General features: G+C 41.4%; 1 protein-coding gene across 12 annotated transcripts in view; it reads right to left on the reverse strand.

The window, feature by feature from the left end:
- LOC120061874 (gastrula zinc finger protein XlCGF57.1-like) overlaps positions 1-12,995 on the reverse strand; it is a 33,476-nt gene extending 20,481 nt beyond the window's left edge. For 6 of the 12 annotated variants that reach the window (XM_039011718.1, XM_039011733.1, XM_039011725.1 and 3 more), the window contains exons 1-8: positions 12,890-12,995; positions 11,144-11,312; positions 10,656-10,841; positions 10,016-10,162; positions 9,328-9,454; positions 8,990-9,073; positions 8,143-8,226; positions 1,779-1,862 (exon numbers count right to left, since the gene is read on the reverse strand). In XM_039011718.1, coding sequence (XP_038867646.1) covers positions 1,779-1,862; positions 8,143-8,226; positions 8,990-9,073; positions 9,328-9,454; positions 10,016-10,162; positions 10,656-10,841; positions 11,144-11,188 — 757 coding nt within the window. In that variant the 5' untranslated portion in view covers positions 11,189-11,312; positions 12,890-12,995. The remainder of the gene's footprint in view (positions 1-1,778; positions 1,863-8,142; positions 8,227-8,989; positions 9,074-9,327; positions 9,455-10,015; positions 10,163-10,655; positions 10,842-11,143; positions 11,313-12,889) is intronic. The other 6 variants (XM_039011665.1, XM_039011656.1, XM_039011702.1 and 3 more) reach the window with 3 other exon arrangements.
- Between the last annotated feature and the right edge of the window lie 7,261 nt (positions 12,996-20,256).

Below are 20,256 nucleotides of genomic sequence, written 5' to 3' on the forward strand. Positions count from 1 at the left end.
AATAAAACATTACATTTACATAAGTATTCAGACCCTTTACTCAGTACTTTGTGGAAGCACCTTCAGCAGCGATTACAGCCTCGAGTCTTCTTGCGTATGACGCTACAAGCTTGGCGCACCTATATTTGGGGAGTTTCTCCCATCCTTCTCTGCAGATCCTCTCAAACAGGTTGGATGGGGAGAGTTGCTGCACAGCTATTTCCATAGATGTTCGATCGGGTTCAAGTCCGGGCTCTGGCTGGTAAACCCAATGGACATTGAGACTTGTCCCGAAGCCAAGACAATGCTGGAGTGGCTATGTGCTTAGGGTCGTTGTCCTGTTGGAAGGTGAACCTTCACCCCATTCTGAGGTCCTCTGGAGCAGGTTTTCATCAAATATGAGAAACTTGGTTTGAGATCACTGACTAGAAAAAACAGATGTATAAAACACATTAACACACCACTCTCTAATATTTGATCATTTTTGTACTTTGCTCCGTTCATCTTCCCTTGATCCTGACTAGTCTCACAGTCCCTGCCACTGAAAAACATCCAAGAGCAGAATGCTGCCACCATGCTTCACCGTAGGGATGATGCCAGGTTTCCTCCAGACGTGACTCTTAGCATTCAGGCCAAAAAGTTATTGGTTTCAGACCAGAGAATCTTGTTTCTTGGGGTCGGAGTCCTTTACGTGCCTTTTGGCAAACTCCAAGTGGGCTGTCATGTGCCTTTTACTGAGGAGTGGCTTCCGTCTTGCCACTCTTCCATAGAGGCCTGATTGGTGGAGTGCTGCAGAGATGGTTGTCCTTCTGGAAGGTTCTCCCATCTCCACAGAGGAACTCTGGAGGTCTGTTAGAGTGACCATCGGGTTCTTGGTCACCTCCCTGACCAAGGCCCTTCTCCGCAGTTTGGCCTGGCAGCCAGCTTTAGGAAGAGTCTTAGTGGTTCCAAACTTCTTCCATTTAAGAATGATGGCGGCCACTGTGTTCTTGGGGAGCTTCAATGCTCCAGAAATGTTTTGGTACCCATCCCCAGATCTGTGCCTCGACACAATCCTGTCTCGGAGCTCAACGGACAATTCCTTTGACCTCATGGCTTGGTTTTTGCTCTGACATGCACTGTCAACTGTGGGGCCCTCTATAGACAGGTGTGTGCCTTTCCAAATCATGTCCAATTGAACTTACCACAGATGGACTCCAATCAAGTTGTAGAAACATCAAGGATGATCAATGGAAACAAGATACACCGGAGCTCAAATTTGAGTGTCATAGCAAAGGGTATGAATACCTACGTAAATAAGGTATGCCTGTTCTCTAATTTTAATACATTTGCAAAAATGTCTAAAAACCTGTTTTCACTTTGTAATTATGGGGTAGTATGTGTAGATTGATGAGGGGAAAAAATATTTGATCAATTTTAGAATAAGGCTGTAGCATATCAAAATGTGGAAAGGCGAAGGTGTCTGAATACTTTATGAATGCACTCAAAATATTTAAAAAGGGCTATAAAGTAATTCAAAACAATTACCAGCATACCTCAGTCATTTGAGTATACAAATATAGCTTATTAATGCACTATCCTACTAAAGGGTTGGTTTGGCAATTTACCAAGACAATGAAATTGCCAAGATAGTGAATCCAGAGATATTAATTGAAAGCCACAAATTGTTAAGCGGTTTTAAACTCTAGTTTGTCGTGGCCTACGCAAGTACAACATAAGGAACCTGTGTATTGGTGCTTAAGTGCAGCATCAGTGTTTATAGCCCATTGTTAAGAGGGGTACGGTGTGCGGACCAGTACCCGTATGAGTGAGGCTGTGTCTCGCCAGGTGGTAACGCTGGAAGAATCTCATGTCACACATGTTGCAAGCAAACGGCTTCACCCCTATGCACACAGAGTATCAATATATTAGCTAGTGTTCCTATTGCATAAAGTGGAACACAAAACAATACCCAACTCCCAAACTATAACCATATACCTTTCACACAAATGTAAGGACTGATTAGTTCTAGTACTAGAGGTCAAATGTTTGTTGCCATGTCTTAACCCCTGGAGACAAAAACTTTAGTGTGTATTTAAGGTTAAAACAAGAAAATGTTTTATGCCCAATCAAATTCAATTTGGGTTCAATGGCAACAATTGGGAATTAACCACAGAAATGTTAGCTGGCAAAGTGTAAAAGAGGAAACCCTTCACTGACATCAAAATAAGTTTTTACCAAAAAAAAAAAAAAGAATTGTCATCAGTAATAATCTGTACCAACTTCAAGCCATTATCAATTACAATACCTAGCCATGAACAACGACCAGTAAGTAATGTGCCAGGCTTGGACATCAAGAGACCATTCCCTCTGTTGGCAAGAGACTGACTTTTGCCCCATGAGTCCGATAGTTTTAAACAATTTAAATACATATACAGTGCCTTCAGAAAGTATTCACAGCTCTTGACTTTTTCCACATTTTGTTGTGTTACAGCCTGAATTTAAGACGGATTAAATAGAGATTGTGTTTTACTGGCCTACACACACGATACCCCCATAATGCCAAAGTGGAATGATGTTTTCGGATTTTTTATATATAAATTAATTAAAAATGAAAATATGAAATGTCTTGAATCAATAAGTATTCAACCCCTTTTAAAAAGGCAAGCCTAAAGTTCAGGAGTAAAAATGTGCTTAATTAAGAAGTCACATAAGTTGCATGGACTCCCTGTGTACAATAATATTGTTTAACATCATTTTTTGAATAAACTACCTCATCTCTGTACCCCACACATACAGATAATTGTAAGGTTCCTCAGTCAAGCAGTGCATTTCAAACACAGATTCAACCAAAGACCAGGGAGGTTTTCCAATGCCTCGCAAAGGTCACCTATTGGCAGATGGGTTCATTTTTTTATAATAAATACAAAAAAATTAAGACATTACATTTCCTGAGTGGCGCAGCAGTCTAAGGCACTGCATCTCAGTGCTTAAGGCGTCACTAGACACCCCGGTTCGAATCCAGGCTGTATCACAACCGGCTGTGATTGGGAGTCCCATAGGGTGGCGCACAATTGGCCCAGCATCATCCGGGCCCAGTGTAGGCCGTCATTGTAAATAAGAATTTGTTCTTAACTGACTTGCCTAGTTAAATTAAAACAGTTACACTTTGGATGGTGTAGCAATACACCCAGTCACTATAAAAGATAGACGCCCTTCCTAACTCAATTGCTGGAGAGGAAAGAAACCACTCAGGGATTTCACCATGCTATCAATGGTGACTTTAAAACAGCTTGGAGAAAACTGAGGATTGATCAACATTGTAGCTACTCCACAATGCTAACCTAAATGACAGAGTGAAAAGGAAGCATGTACAGAAAAAAAATATTCCAAAACATGCATCCTGTTTGCAATAAGAAACCAAAGTAAAACTGCAAAAAATGTGGCAAAGAAATGTACTTTATGTCCTGAATACAAAGTGTTTTGTTTGGGCAAATCCAACAACACATCACTGATTACCACACCCCATATTTTCAAGCATTGCGGTGGCTGCATCATTTTATGGGTATGCTTGTCATCGGCAAGAACTAGTTAAAAATATATATATATACAGTGTGGAGAACAAGTATTTGATACACTGCCGATTTTGCAGGTTTTCCTACTTACAAAGCACGTAGAGGTCTGTAATTTTTTATCATAGGTACACTTCAACTGTGAGAGACGGAATCTAAAACAAAAATCAAGAAAATCACATTGTATGATTTTTAAGTAATTAATTAGCATTTTATTGCATGACATAAGTATTTGATACATCAGAAAAGCAGAACTTAATATTTGGTACAGAAACCTTTGTTTGCAATTACAGAGATCATACGTTTCCTGTAGTTCTTGACCAGGTTTGCACACACTTCAGCAGGGATTTTGGCCCACTCCTCCATACAGACCTTCTCCAGATCCTTCAGGTTTCGGGGCTGTTGCTGGGCAATACGGACTTTCAGCTCCCTCCAAAGATTTTCTATTGGGTTCAGGTCTGGAGACTGGCTAGGCCACTCCAGGACCTTGAGATGCTTCTTACGGAGCCACTCCTTAGTTGCCCTGGCTGTGTGTTTCGGGTCGTTGTCATGCATGCTCTTACTGAGGGAAGGAGGTTGTTGGCCAAGATCTCGCGATACATGGCCCCATCCATCATCCCCTCAATACGGTGCAGTTGTCCTGTCCCCTTTGCAGAAAAGCATCCCCAAAGAATGATGTTTCCACCTCCATGCTTCACGGTTGGGATGGTGTTCTTGGGGTTGTACTCATCCTTCTTCTTCCTCCAAACACGGCGAGTGGAGTTTAGACCAAAAAGCTCTATTTTTGTCTCATCAGACCACATGACCTTCTCCCATTCCTCCTCTGGATCATCCAGCTGGCTTGAGCAGGGGGACCTTGCGTGCGCTGCAGGATTTTAATCCATGACGGCGTAGTGTGTTACTAATGGTTTTCTTTGAGACTGTGGTCCCAGCTCTCTTCAGGTCATTGACCAGGTCCTGCCGTGTAGTTCTGGGCTGATCCCTCACCTTCCTCATGATCATTGATGCCCCATGAGGTGAGATCTTGCATGGAGCCACAGACCGAGGGTGATTGACCGTCATCTTGAACTTCTTCCATTTTCTAATAATTGCGCCAACAGTTGTTGCCTTCTCACCAAGCTGCTTGCCTATTGTACTGTAGCCCACCCCAGCCTTGTGCAGGTCTACAATTTTATCCCTGATATCCTTACACAGCTCTCTGGTCTTGGCCATTATGGAGAGGTTGGAGTCTGTTTGAGTGTGTGGACAGGTGTCTTTTATACAGGTAACAAGTTCAAACAGGTGCAGTTAATACAGGTAATGAGTGGAGAACAGGAGGGCTTCTTAAAGAAAAACTAACAGGTCTGTGAGAGCCGGAATTCTTACTGGTTGGTAGGTGATCAAATACTTATGTCATGCAATAAAATGCTAATTAATTACTTAAAAATTATACAATGTGATTTTCGTTTTAGATTCCGTCTCACAGTTGAAGTGTACCTATGATAAAAAAAATTACAGACCTCTACATGCTTTGTAAGTAGGAAAACCTGCAAAATTGGCAGTGTATCAAATACTTGTTCTCCCCACTGTATTTGTAAAAAACAAAATGAAAAATGGAATAGAGCTAAGCACACAGGCACAATCGTAGAGCAGTGGTCACCAACCTTTTGAGTCGAGATCACTGAGTCAAAATGCAAGCAGAGATCTACCTTTCAGATTTTTTTGTAACGCGACTTTAAAAAAAAACATAAGCCTATGCAACATCAACCTATTAAAAACAGTACTGTAGGAATGGCATTTGTGCTGTAGGCTACAGGCCCAAAACATTATAGCTGCATATTAGCTTTGCTTGAATTGCCCTAAATGCATTCTTGTTCTTCTCAGACTACTTTTTAATTATATTTCAACATTTGAGGTAGGCAATATGATCACACCGGTAATAAACCAGTTAATGTATTACTTGTGTGAGGCACAGCTAAGTGTGATTACTACAGGTGTGATTACAACCTCTGATGGGTTTAGAGCAGGGCTGCGCAACCCTGCTCCTGAAGAGCTACCCTCCTGTAGGTTCACACTCTAACCCCGGGTATAACCAACCTGATACAGCGCATCAACTAGCTCATTTTTAAAATCAGGTGCGCTAGATGAGGGAGGGAGTGAAAACCTACAGGACGGTAGCTCTCCAGGAGCAGGGTTGGACAGCCCTGTTTTAGAGCTTGAGGTAGTCAACCCATACAAGTACTTGGACAGTGTACCGTCTAGGCATACTCCCTTCTCTCAGCACATATCAAAGCTGTAGGCTAAAGTTAAATCTAGAATTGGTTTCCTCTATCGTAATCGCTCCTCTTTCACCCCAGCTGCCAAACGAACCCTGATTCAGATGACCATCCGACCCATGCTAGATTATGGAGATGTAATTTATAGATTGGCAGGTAAGGGTGCTCTCGAGCGGCTAGATGTTCTTTGCCATTCGGCCATCAGATTTGCCACCAATGCTCCTTATAAGACAAATCACTTCACTCTAAACTCCTCTGTAAACTGGTCATCTCTGTATACCCGTCGCAAGACCCACTGGTTGTTGCTTATTTATAAAACCCTCTTAGGCCTCACTCCCCCATATCTGAGATATCTACTGCAGCCCTCATCCTCCACATCCAACACCCGTCCTGCCAGTCACATTCTGTTAAAGATCCCCAAAGCACACACATCCCTGGGTCGCTCCTCTTTTCAGTTCGCTGCAGCTAGAGACTGGAACGAGCTGCAATAAACACTCAAACTGGACTCTTCATTCAAAGACTCAAACATGGACACTCACTGACAGTTGTTGCTGCTTCACGTGATGTATTGTTGTCTCTACCTTCCTGCCCGTTGTGCTGTTGTCTGTGCGCAATAATGTTTGTACCATGGTGTGTTGGCATGTGTTGCTGCCACCATGTTGTGTTGTCTGTGTTGCTGCCATGCTATGTTGTTGTCTTAGGTCTCTCTTTATGTAGTGTCTCTTGTCGTGATGTGTGTTCTGTCCTATATTTTTAATGCCAGCCCCCATCCCCGCAGGCGGCCATTTGCCTTTTGGTAGGCCGTCATTGTAAATAAGAATTTGTTCTTAACTGGCTTGCCTAGTAAAATAAAGGTTATATAAAAAAAATAAGTGAGCTTACATTTAAATAATTTGCTTTATATTTTTATTTCGCTGGGCTGATGGAGCCTGCATTTTATGGTCAGACTCAGCGGCGGGAGAGGGCAGCAGAGTAACGGTCCGCCTCTCAACATCCCTCCGCTCTCTCTTTCCTCCACTGACACTGACCAAAAAAGGTCTTCCAGCTGATGGCAAAATTCGAGTTGCACCGCCTTGTTTCTATCTCATGCAAAAATGTATGTTGTTACTCCTATGACCAGACAAATTAAATATTCCTTGATATAAAAGATGCAAGCCGCTAATAAATTCATTGCTACTGCAGCGCTAGTTGTAGAGCGAGTGGCAGTAGGGAGAACGACTTAAAAAAAAAAAGTGTTGAATAGAAAGTGTGGACAGTGCTAAGTAAAAACGTAAACATGAACTCACTGAAAATCAGCAGCGCTTCGCTATAGTTATTGACAGTCTCTCTCTAGTCATGGTTTTAAAAGTTTAGAAATCGCACAGTATCAACTTTGCTGTAGCTTTCTTTACACCCGCTACGTTACTGCAGACACGGTAATCTGAGCAATCTGATTGGCCAGTGGTAGGCCTATAGTGCACTTTATTTGCTACCCCCAACAGGGCAGAGTTTGTACATTGACAGTAAAATGGTTAAAAATGGGACATGTCTCCTACTCGGCGTGCAAGTCCGCTGAATCAGGTGCATCTACTGCCAACAGTGGGAGATGAAGTAAAAAAATTGGAACGCAAGGCTTATCGTACAGAAATGTTTGGCGATCGAACAGTTGGTTGGGCGATCGAACAGCGATCCGACAGTTCCTAGAGGGTGAATGTTCCGGAGTGGCCTAGTTACAGTTTTATATAAAATTGTCTTGAAAATCTATGGCAAGACTTAAATGGATGCCTAGCAATGATCAACACCCAATTTGACAAAGCTTGAAGAATCTTTAAAAGAAGAAATGTGCAAATATTGTACAATCCAGGTGTACAAAGCTCTTAGAGAGACTTACCCAGAAAGGCTCACAGCTGTAACCACTGCAAAAGGGGATTCTAACATGTATTGACTCAGGGGTGTGAATACTTATGTAAATGAGATATTTATGTATTTCAGATTCAATAAATTTGCAAACATTTCTAAAAACATGTTAGAACTGTCATTATGGGGTATTTTGTGTAGATGGGTGAGAAGAGAAAAAAAAGTTATCCATTTTGAATTTAGGCCGCAACAATGTGGAATAAGTCAACGGGTATGAATACTTTCTGAAGGCACAGTAACTGTATATTAAGTTTGCATTTCTACCTATATGAAGGCCACATGGTTTTTGTCCTAGCATAAAGATCTTTGTCACATCCTGAGCTCCCGAGGCTGCCCAACTGCCATGCTGTCTTTTTGATTTTACACTCAATACATTTCTACTGAGAGGCTGCTCTATGACAAACAGGAGTAAAATGGGTCGCTTGTTTTATGTGAGATGGGTACGGAAAGAGGACTCATACCCGTATGAGTGAGGCTGTGTCTCTCCAGGTGGTAACGCTGGAAAAACCTCATGTCACACATGGAACAAGCGTACGGCTTCACCCCTATACACACAGAGCATACAAATATTAGCTATTCAATCTGCACAGAATTAAAAAAGAAAAAGGAAAAGTTTTATTCCAAATTGCAAACTGTCCACTCAAATGAATTTGAGTAGGATTATTGGTTATATTTACAAGGATAAACATATGGCCAAATGATGAACACACCCATAATACTTGACTATGATCTGAATGCATCTTGCTTTTGGTCAAATGAGAATTTCACAAATATCAGATAACAAAAAAAATCTAGAGCAAATAGATTTCACTGTAAATTAAAAATGCAAACGTGTAAAGCATTGTTTTATTTTCCAATATAGGAGAAGCTATAGACCACTCTTCAAATGGTCTACTTACCAATATTACAAAATGCCTCAGAAAATCAGTCGCTTGATGTCCATGCAGTAAATTCTATTCAAAATCTCATACTGCGTACAAAAAGCTACTGCTAAACTAGCAACACAACCTACTAAAAGCAACATTGTCCTAAAACTGTGACCTTTGTGCAGCCTCCTATGGCCAATCTATAAACATTTGTACCAACTAGATCTTTCATTTGTACTCTCATTGGTGTTGGGGGACCCATTTGTACATTTGTGATAACCCTCTCCTTCACATAGTTGAGGTGAAAGGAATGTTGAGCTTTGTTGGAAATTACTGTCCAAATGACAAAAGAACACTGAAAACCCTGTACACTTGGGTTCCGGTGCAGCACTACAGGTGTAGCCTGTTTAGTGAGAGATGGGTACGGTAAGAGGACGCATACCCGTGTGAATGAGGCTGTGTCTCTCCAGGTGGTAACGCTGAATAAACCTCATGTCACATATGCCACAAGCATACGGCTTCTCCCCTAAACCGAAGAGTACCAGTTTTAGTGAAAGGTCCCCACAGAGAACACCAAAAACTGTGAATGAAAATCTGACACTAGACAATCTCTTTTTGGAGGCCATCGAATAAGATTAAAATCACTGGTCACTTTAATTCAAACGGGTGTTTCTGCTGGCCTTATGTATTTTCGTACTGTATTAGCTAAGCATATTAAACATCTCCCTAACTGGTAATGGAAAACTTCCAGAAGTAGGCCATTGTGGTTGGGACACATACCTGTATGAATGAGAATGTGTCTCTTCAGGTGATATCCACTCCTAAATGCTCCGTAACAGTGATCACAGATGAAGTTCTTCTGCACTTTGGATATTGGACAGTTACCATTCTCATCCACAACAACCACCTAGGCAGGATATGACAGAATAGTGGCTCAGCATAAAATTGTAGGACTAAATACACCATACAGAAGAAGGAAAAAAACGTACAAATCTACTAAATCATCACAACAAGCATGCCCTCACACTCTTGTATAGAAGAAAACATATGATACAATCGTTTTAGTATGAGAAAAGCCAGTGCTGACGTAAAGGCTGAATTAAATGAAGGTAGTACAGGATTAAAACAACGTTTTGACCATTTTGGCCATTTAAAGCAAAACCTAGAGAAGGGTTAACCCCCTCCCACATGTTACTGCTCCCCCCTCAAACACAATAACAGTTATTGTGTTCCCCTCCCCCCTCTTTCCTCTCCAGAGAACCCCACCCCCTCCACATCTCGTCTGCACTCCTCCCCCCACACAAAATGTGCAAACTCAAAGGCACCAACTCAGCGAGACAAAAAAAGTCAGTCGCACACACACAAAAGCGAGCCAAACACCCACAAACACACCTTCAGCCCGTTTTTATAACAATCTCTCCTAAACACACTGAGAGGCTGTTTTGCTTTAAAATTCAGAGACACTGACCTTCCCTCCCCTCCCGTCTTGCTCTCTCACTTTACACGGAGTTCCTGACTTCCTGTTCTTCTTTTTCAGCTGCATGTCCTCGTTGGCCCTCATCTCCTTCTCGTCCAGCAGGCGGGGGGCGTGGAAGTCAGCCTCCTTCCGGATAAGCTGGGGAGCACATACAAGAGGGAGACAGGAGCCTGTGAATCATCCTTCCTGGTGGAGATAGCATGAAACTTAAAATGAGAAATGACCTTACTGATAAGGCCTACATTTCAAGACAGAAACAAAACAAGAACGGAAAGCAAGGAATGTTTTCTAAATGTGTGAAATTTAAACATGAACCACAGGATATTTTAGAATCATTTACATGATTATGCTGGGAAAACAAATAATAATGAACAGAAAAGAAAAAAAAATTGGCAAAAGACAGAAATACAGAAGGTAACCTATGACTACTTTTAAATGGTGTACATAATCTGGCAGCCTCTTTAAATCATTAATGAAGACATAGGCATATTAGCAGGCCACAGTAAGTTACTACTGAGACCTAGCCAATGGGAAATATATCCATTTCTAATTTGTTGTTCTTTCAGTGGGTGACAATGATAAACAACAAAGTTCCCTCCTCCCCCTCTGCATTGCCCCAGCTCCTCCTAACCAGGGGTGGACAGCTCATTCCAGATGGCAGGATCATGTGGCTCTGAGGACCGCGGTCTAAACCATCCCTCTGGGGTGGTGGTCCATGGCCGAGTGGAGCCATCATCTTCTTGGGCGGACCGGCCATGGAGCTGGCCTGCATCAGGGCCATACTGGAGAGAACAGCCTCACAGCCAAGCAACCCCGCCTAGGAACAGAACCGAGCCCGAGTCAGGGAAATCCAGTACCAATCAGACATTTAGAAAATATATAAAACAGAACCAGTCTGGGTGTAGAGGAGATAAACAAATGAGAAGACAAACACTCAGACTGTCATAGGCCACAGTTACACCAGAAACAGTATGAAACCAAATGATAAAAATAAAAAATCAGGCACTTTACATTTTATGACGACCACATCCTGAGTGACAAAAGATACTGTATAATGTTGCCTAATAGTAGGCATGTTGTTTGTAGCCATTTTATTTATTTTTTTGTTGGAAAACAAACCCATTTCATATGGTCGCGGACTGAGCTGCTGGGCAGGTGTGACATTGCAGTGGGAACGGTGTATGTGAGGGCGGGGATGGGGGCGGGGACAAGGTCATCCAGGGATCCGTCAATCAGGATGGTCAGTCTGACGGGGGGCCACACCCACCTCACTCATCTAGCACTAAAACTGAGGAAGAGGAGGATGTGGACAATACATGAAAATACATTCAATAATAATGAAATGATTTTAAAAAACAATAAAACCAGCAATGAATCACAGATTGTAACTGCTCCAATCACACAAAACCCAATTATAACTCAAAAACTAGCATCTCCATAATAACTGTAGAAGGTCATTTGGTTTACTCCTTGTTTGTCACTGTCATCAGGTCACTTTGCTAGCTATGAAATATGATTCTGAAAGAGCTGCTCCTACAAGCCCTGAACACGGGTCACATTAATACAACACATCTAGCTAATATCCAAAATGGGATGGTCAAGCAATTCAGTCAGGCACCCAATTCCAATTGTGTACATAATCATATAGCTAATGTTAGCTAGCAAACAGGTGTAAGAACTATAACAGTATAGCTAGCTACCATGAATTTGGGACAAAACGCTGATACTGTAGATAGTTAGGTTAACCTGACTACCATGATTGAGAATAGCCATACAGCTGAAAAACATTTTACAAATTAAACCAATGGCACCAACATTGGAAAGTTAATGCCTATGGCCAGAGCCATGTATTCAGATATTCCAAATTTAAAAAGTTGACCTAACTCTAGCTAGCTAAATATATGCAATGTAATAACAAGTCAAATAATATGGCTCTGGCTAAATAATGATCCAGGGAAAGCCTAAAGCTATCTTTTAGCAACCCCATAGTTAGCTAACATTATTACATGCAGCCAGCAGCAACACTAATGTCTAGTTATCGTTACAAATATAAGCAATTTTCCCTGGATGCAGCTAGCTACTGACTAACTTCGTAATTGGTGAAGTTAACGAAATAACTAGCTAGTGTGGCAAGGCAATGGACCATCAAGTAGTAATATACAGTGAAACAGATTTAATAAACGTAACTGGTTAGCTAACGTTTGCTAGTTATCCTGCAATGGTAGAAATTCTAACGTTAGCTACTTGAAGATACATTTAAATGACAACCCAACAATTAAAATGATTTTCTCGTAATCTTATAATCATTTAAAGATTATTACACTAATTGTAAATCGCTCAGGTTAAGAGACTCTGCTAGTGACAAAATTGTTAATGTAATCATAACTCGGATACAAATCATCGAGAGGCTAACTAACCGCTAGCCAAAACAGAAACAGATAGCTAGCTAATAACGGCGTAGCTAACGTTAGCTAGTAGTGGCTTCCACGTACATCATTACATCTTACTAACTTCAGTTGCCATCCATCAACAAATCGAAATAGAATGATATCGTTAGGCAATTTCGATATGATTAGATCCGGATAAATACAGCCAGCTATATAAAACAATAGTTTGAGGATTGCGATCGGATGAGCCACAAAACGACTAAGCAGCTAGTACAGCAAGATTTCCCGATAAAGACATTCATTCGTGATGGTCGATGCGTACTCCCCCTCCCCTGTTGTCAAGCTAACAAGTCGTGTCAGTCACTGCTTTTTTGCTTAGAGACGGAGGCCGAATCTGTCAAATATTGCCTGATACACGACTAAACATACAATAAGTCAAACCATTTGTGATATTCAAACGTCGTTTTTTGGTGTTTACCTTTAAATTTTCCTCGTTTGTCGTGTTTCGACGCCCGTGGCCTGAGTTCCAATTTCTTTCAATTTACAAACACAGGAAACGCCACCGGATGTGCTCCCCGAGGAGAACCCTGCCATGTGATTGGAGAAAATGGGTATATACGTCTGCCATGTTGGAAGGTGAAAACGTTACTCCATTTTAGTTCGGATCAATTAGCAGCCTGAACCACGTCTAATTTCAGTTTAGAAAGACGTATCTTTGCCCCGAAAGTGCCTGTATTCATACACGTAGATTTTCAGCCTTCCCCCTCCAAAAAAACAACAGCAACTAGGATTTTGTCTGAATAATCTCTCAATTTGTAGGTCAGATGCACACAGTCCATTCGAGTGTCAGTGGAATTACACGCAACAAAAACATAAACGCAAAATGTTAAGTGTTAGTTTCATGAGCTGAAATAAAACATCCCAGACATTTGCCATACATACAAAAAGCTTATTTTTCCAAAAAAGTTGTGCACAAATGTGTTTATATCCCTGTTAGTGAGCGTTTCTCCTTTGCCAAGATAATCCATCCACTTGACAGGTGTGGCATACAAAGAGCCTGATTAAAGAGCATGATCAGTACACAGGTGCACCTTGTGCTGGGGACAACAAAAAGCCACTTTAAAATGTGTAATTTTGTTGCACAACACAATGCCACAGATGTCTCAAGTTTTGAGTGACTGTACAATTGGCATGCTGACCGCAGGAATGTCCACCAGAGCTGTTGCCAGAGAATTTAATGTTAGTTTCTCCACCATAAGACACCTCTAATGTTGTTTTAGAGAATTTGGCAGTACATCCAACGAGCCTCACAATGCTGCATCCCTGCCCAATCCTGTGAAGAAGAAAAAAACATCAAGCGGTATGATGAAACTGGCTCTCCTGAGGACTGCCACAGGAATTGAAGACCAAGAGTTACCTCTGCTGCAGAGGATAAGTTCATTAGAGGTACCAGCCTCAGAAATTGGAGCCCAAGTAAATGCTTCACAGAGTTCAAGTAACAGACACATCTCAACATCAACTGTTCAGAGGAGACTGTGTGAATCAGGCCTTCATGGTTGAATTGCTGCAAAGAAACCACGACTAAAGGACACCAATAATAAGAAGAGACTTGCTTGAGCCAAGAAACACGAGCAATGGACTGGTGAAAATTTGTCCTCTGGTCTGGAGTCCAAATTGGTTACAACCGCTGTGTCTTTGTGAGATGCGGTGTGGATGAATGGATGATCTCATGTGTATTTCCCACCGTAAAGCATGGAGGAGGTGTGGCGGTGCTTTGCTGGTGACTCTGTCTGTGATTTATTTAGAATTCAAGGCGCACTTAATACCACAGCATTCTGCAGCAATACGCCATCCCATCTGGTTTGGGCTTAGTGGAACTATCATTTGTTTTTCAACAGGACAATGACCCAACACACCTCCAGGCTGTTTAAGGGCTATTTTACCAAGAAGGAAAGTGATGGAGTGCTGCATCAGATGACCTGGCCTCCACAATCACCCAACCTCAACCCAATTGAGATGGTTTTGGATTAGTCGGACCGCAGAGTGAAGGAAACGCATCCAACAAGTGCTCAGCATATGTGGGAACTCCTTCAAGACTGTTGGAAAAGCATTCCAGGTGAAGCTGGTTGAGAGAATGCCAAGAGTGTGCAAAGATGTCAAAGGCAAAGGCTAGCTATTTGAAGAATCTCAAATATATAATATATTTTGATTTGTTGAACACTTTTTTGGTTACTACATGATTCCATCTGTGTTATTTCATAGTTTTGATGTCTTCACTATTATTCTAAAATGTAGAAAATAGTAAAAAATAAAGAAATACCCTTGAATGAGTAGGTGTTCTAAAACTTTTGACCAGTAGTGTGTGGGGCGGCAGATACCCTAGCGGTTAAGAGCGTTGGGCCAGTAACCGAAAAGTTGCTGGTTCGAATGTTGATATGTGCTTGAGCAAGGCACCCTAATCGCTCCTGTAAGTCGCTCTGGATAAGAGCGTCTGCCAAATGACTAGAATATGATAAGGGTAGGTAGGCTATACCGTGTCTCCGAATCAAGGATTGCCAGGTTTTGCATAATTCTCTATTAATAGGCATAGGCCTATGCAAACACTTCTACAAATAGATATCCAATAACCTTTGTGTTTTTATCAGCGGAATATTTGTAAACAGCAAATTCTCCAGTGTTAAATTTAACACCAGTCCAGTGTCTATACTGGCCTACACTTTTCAGTGTTAAATTAACACACGGCTAGTAAAGCCTTATCTGCATATTTCCCAGACTGCCTTGCCTTCCTGGTGAATTGTAGAGTTTACAACCCATGGCTGTATTTGTTAGTGAAAGATACATGCCTGCTGCAGTCCTTAGCGTTTTTGTTTGGTGGGCTTTAACCAAGTGAAATTCTTAGTGACTATGTTATCATTTAAATTACATGATTCAACACAATATAACTATGTAATAAGGCATTAATTTGGGTGCTTGGTTTTACCCAATTACAGTGGCCTGAAATTCACGTTTTCCAGGCTTGTAAGTCACATTATGATTTTTATTTATTTATTTAACCTTTATTTAACCAGGAAGGGCTCATTGAGATTTAAAATCTATTTTTCAAGAGCGTCCTGGCCAAGATAGGCAGCACCAAGTCATTACAAAAATTACAGACAAACAACATGAAAAACTACAAGTAATCTAGTAAAAACCATAGAATTCACAAGAGTATAACAAAAATCAAAAACAGCAAATTAAAAACATTGACAGGTCAGGCGTTCCAAGACGATGGCGCAGAGTACATAAAAGCCCTTTTACCAAATTCAGTTCAGACATTTGGAACAGTTAGGAGGATAAAGTCCAGCGAACGAAGAGAGTACCTACCACATTTCTGAACAATAAAAATGCCCAAATAAAAAGGTAGTAAACCCAAAATGGATTTATAAATAAAAGTATACCAGTGACTGAGCCTACGAGTGACTAGAGAAGGCCAGCCAACCCTGGTATACAAAGTGCAGTGGTGCGTAAGGGTTTTGCAGTTTAAAATAAATCTCAAAGTGCCATGGTAAAGGTTGTCAATTGACCTCAAACACTGAGCGGAAGCATTCATATATAAAATATCCCCATAGTCTAGTAAAGGCATAAATTTACATTTAAGTCATTTAGCAGACGCTCTTATCCAGAGCGACTTACAAATTGGAAAGTTCATACATATTCATCCTGGTCCCCCCGTGGGAATTGAACCCTGGTCCCCCCGTGGGAATTGAACCCTGGTCCCCCCGTGGGAATTGAACCCACAACCCTGGCGTTGCAAGCGAGCCACACGGGACCATCTACCAACTGAGCCACACGGGACCATAAATGCAGCTGATACTAACCTCCTTCTGGCTTCAAAAGAAAAACAGGCCTTATTCCTAAAATAAAATCCCAATTTCAGCTTCAATTTTTTTGTAAGTTGTTGAATATGCAATTTAAATGAGAGGCCGTCATCAATTAAAATTCCAAGAAATTTATATGAGGTTACAACCTCAATCTCCTTGCCCTGACAGGTAGTAATAGGTGAAAGGTTCAGAGGTCTATTTCTTGCTTTAGAAAACACCATTAGTTTAGTTTTGTCAGTATTGAGGATAAGCTTCAATTGACACAAGGTATGTTAAACAGTATAAAAAGCAGTTTGCAAGTTCTGGAAAGCTTTTGTTAGAGACGAGGCACAACAGTAAATAACAGTATCATCAGCATAAAAATGAAGTTGCGCATTTTGGACATTTTTGTCTAAATCATTTATATAAATAGTGAATAAGAGAGGACCAAGTACAGAGCCTTGGGGCACACCATTAAAGACAGACAATTTAACAGACATAAGCCCATCAAATTGAGTGCACTGAGTTCTATCAGACAGATAGTTAGCAAACCATGCAACTGCATGCTCTGAAAGACCTACACTCGACAATCTCTGCCTTAGTATAGCATGATCAACTGTATCAAAAGCCTTAGAGAGATCAATAAAAAGTGAGATATAGTGCTGTTATTTGTCAAGGGCTTCAGTGATATCATTTAAAACCTTCATGGCTGCTGTAATTGTGCTATGCTTCTTCCTGAAGCCCGATTGGTACGTTGATAAAATAGAGATAGTAAATAAAAACTCTTTTAGCTGTTCACGCACAAGGGTTTCAAGTATTTTCACCAGGGGTGACAGCTTTGAGATTGGCCTATAATTATTTAAAAGAGTTGGATCTCCCCCTTTTAAAAGTGGTAGGACAAATGCTGATTTCCAGATTTTCGGAATTTCATTACATTCCAGGGTTAGATTGAACACATATGTAAGTGGTTCAGCTATGAAATCAGCTGCCAGATTTAAAAAGCAGGGATCCAAAATATCAGAACCTGCAGGCTTTCTCTGATCTAAGGATTTCAGGGCTTTATGTACCACCTGCACTGAGAATGGCAAAAAGCTAAAAGTTTGACCAGCTCTCACTGGTTCATCCACACAGGGTTGTACAGAGACAGAGGACACTGGTTCATCCACACAGGGTTGTACAGAGAGAGAGGACACTGAATCAAACAGCCTACCAGATGATACAAAGTGCTCATTAAAACAATTCAGCATTTCAGTTTTGTCATATACAGCAACAGAGTCCTTCAAAACACATGACGGTAATTCATTAACATTACTGTTACCAGACATAGACTTAATAGCCTTCCAAAACTTTCTAGGGTCATTCAGGTTATCAGTGGTAACAGACATAAAATATTCAGACTTGGCCTTCCTGAGAAGAAAAGAACACTTGTTTCGTAACTGCCTAAAAATAAGCCAATCAGCATCAGAACATGATTTCCTTGGTTTAGCCCAAGCTATATTACGGTCGTGAATAATACAAGACAGCTCAGAAGAAAACCATGGATTATCCCGCCCTTTAACCCTGAACCTGTGGAATGGGGCATGTTTGTTTATTATTTGGAAAAAAACATAATGAAAGAATATCCAGGCAGTTTCCACATCAGGGATAAGCTCTGATGATAGCTTGCAAAGTGATGTGTAATTCCTATTGGAATCAAATCAAATGTTATTTGTCACATGTGCCGAATACAACGCTTACTTACAAGCCCTTAACCAACAATGCAGTTTTAAGAAAAAAAAGTGTTAAGTAAAAAATAGATAAGTAAAAAATAAAAGTAACAAGTAATTAAAGTGCAGCAGTAAAATAACGGTAGCGAGGCTATATACAGGGGGTACCGGTACAGAGTCAGTGTGCAGGGGCACCGGTTAGTCGAGGTAATTGAGGTAATATGTACATGTAGGTAAAGTTAAAGTGACTATGCATACATAATGGAATGGTCTGCCTATCCATGTGAGAGACGTAGACTCGGTCTCGACCTTTAAGTCTTTATTGAAGACTCATCTCTTCAGTAGGTCCTATGACTGAGTGTAGTCTGGCCCAGGGGTGTGAAGGTGAACGGAAAGGCACTGGAACGACGAACCGCCCTTGCTGTCTCTGCCTGGCCTGTTCCCCTCTCTCCACTGGGATTCTCTGCCTCTTACCCTATTACGGGGGCTGAGTCACTGGCTTACTCGTGCTCTTCCATGCCGTCCCTTGGAGGGGTACGTCACTTGAGTGGGTTGAGTCAATGACGTGATCTTCCTGGGTTGGCGCCTCCCTCGGGTTCGTGCCGTGGGGGAGTTCTTCGTGGGCTATACTCGGCCTTGTCTCAGGATAGTAGGTTGGTGGTTGAAGATATTCCTGTAGTGGTGTGGGGGCTGTGCATTGGCAAAGTGGGTGGGGTTATATCCTGCCTGTTTGGCCCTGTCCGGTGGTATCGTCGGACGGGGCCACAGTGTCTCCCGACGCCTCCTGTCTCAGCCTCCAGTATTTATGCTGCAATAGTTTACATGTCGGGGGCTAGGATCAGTCTGTTATATCTGGAGTATTTATCCTGTTTTATCCGGTGTCCTGTGTGAATTGAAGTATGCTCCATCTAATTCTCTCTCTCTCTTGCTCTCTTCTCTCGGAGGACCTGAGCCCTAGGACCATGCCTCAGGACTACCTGGCCTGACGATTCCTTGCTGTCCCCAGTCCACCTGGTCATGGTGCTGCTGCAGTTTCAACTGTTCTGCCTGGAACTCTGACCTGTTCACTGGACGTGCTACCTTGTCCAGGACCTGCTGTTTTGGACTCTCTCTCGCTCTTTTTTATTTTATTTTTATTTTTACCTTTATTTAACAAGGTGAGTCAGTGAAAAACAAATGCATATTTTCAATGACAGCCTGGGTATCATTACATTGAGTAATGATAGAATTCACAGACCAGCCCACATGGATAGTCTCTCATTCAAAGCACCTACACCTCCTGTATTTTCAGTATGTTACATCAAATCAATACTCTTACATCCAATAAATATTTATGACCATAACTGTGTTTTACCACCAGATGGCACTAAATACCACATTTAAACTAAACTAACTATATTATACATGGTTATAGTGCTTGCCAACTTGTAGTCCTTAAACCCGGAAATGAGTTACCTCTTGTTCGTTCAGCCATTGTTCGTTCAGCCTATGGCGAAAATGAATAGGGAAAGAATAGGGTTTTGAGAACCAATATAAGGTCTGAGGTTAACACAAGCATAGGAGATCTTATACTTGTTGTTCTATGAGATAATATCAGTCAGTTAACATGACCGTTATGAAGTCTTTATGTGCTTTCACATGCTTTTTAAAATTGCATTTATGCTTCAAAATTCACAAAAAGCAATGTTAGCTGATGAAGATTATCTCATAGAACTCCTGAGCCTTATTTTTGGCATGTATCCAAAAACCCTACAAAAACACCAATAGTTTCAACATAGCCTTTGTCCAATGAACCATTCATACAAAATACACCATTACTCTCTATGTGAATCATAGCAACATTGACAACTCAAGTGTCATTTTTGTAACCTTTATTTAACTAGGCAAGTCAGTTAAGAACAAATTCTTATTTACAATGACGGCCTACCGTGGAACAGTGGGTTAACTGCCTGGTAAAGGGGGTATGGCTATATGACTCACTGGTTTTGGTACACAAGTTCATTCATGCCTATTAAGCAATAAAATAGAAAAGGAGAGCTGAAGAAAGAAAGTGGCAGGTAGCTTGGCGGTTAGAGAGGTGAGTCAGCAACTGGAGAGTTTCCAGTTTGAATCCAAGGTCTGACAAGAAAGATCAGGTGGGTCTGTGTGTCAAATCCTAAATGCTACTGCCTGCCCTTGAGCTAGGCACTTACACCCACATTTCAGTGTGACAAATAAAGTGATCTTTATCTTAAAACAGTTTCTGTACCTGGGGAGGCAGGCAGCCTAGTGGTTAGAGCGTTGGGCCAGCAACCAAAAGG

Source organism: Salvelinus namaycush, chromosome 2, assembly GCF_016432855.1.
Source record: "Salvelinus namaycush isolate Seneca chromosome 2, SaNama_1.0, whole genome shotgun sequence".
Taxonomy (NCBI): Eukaryota; Metazoa; Chordata; class Actinopteri; order Salmoniformes; family Salmonidae; genus Salvelinus; species Salvelinus namaycush.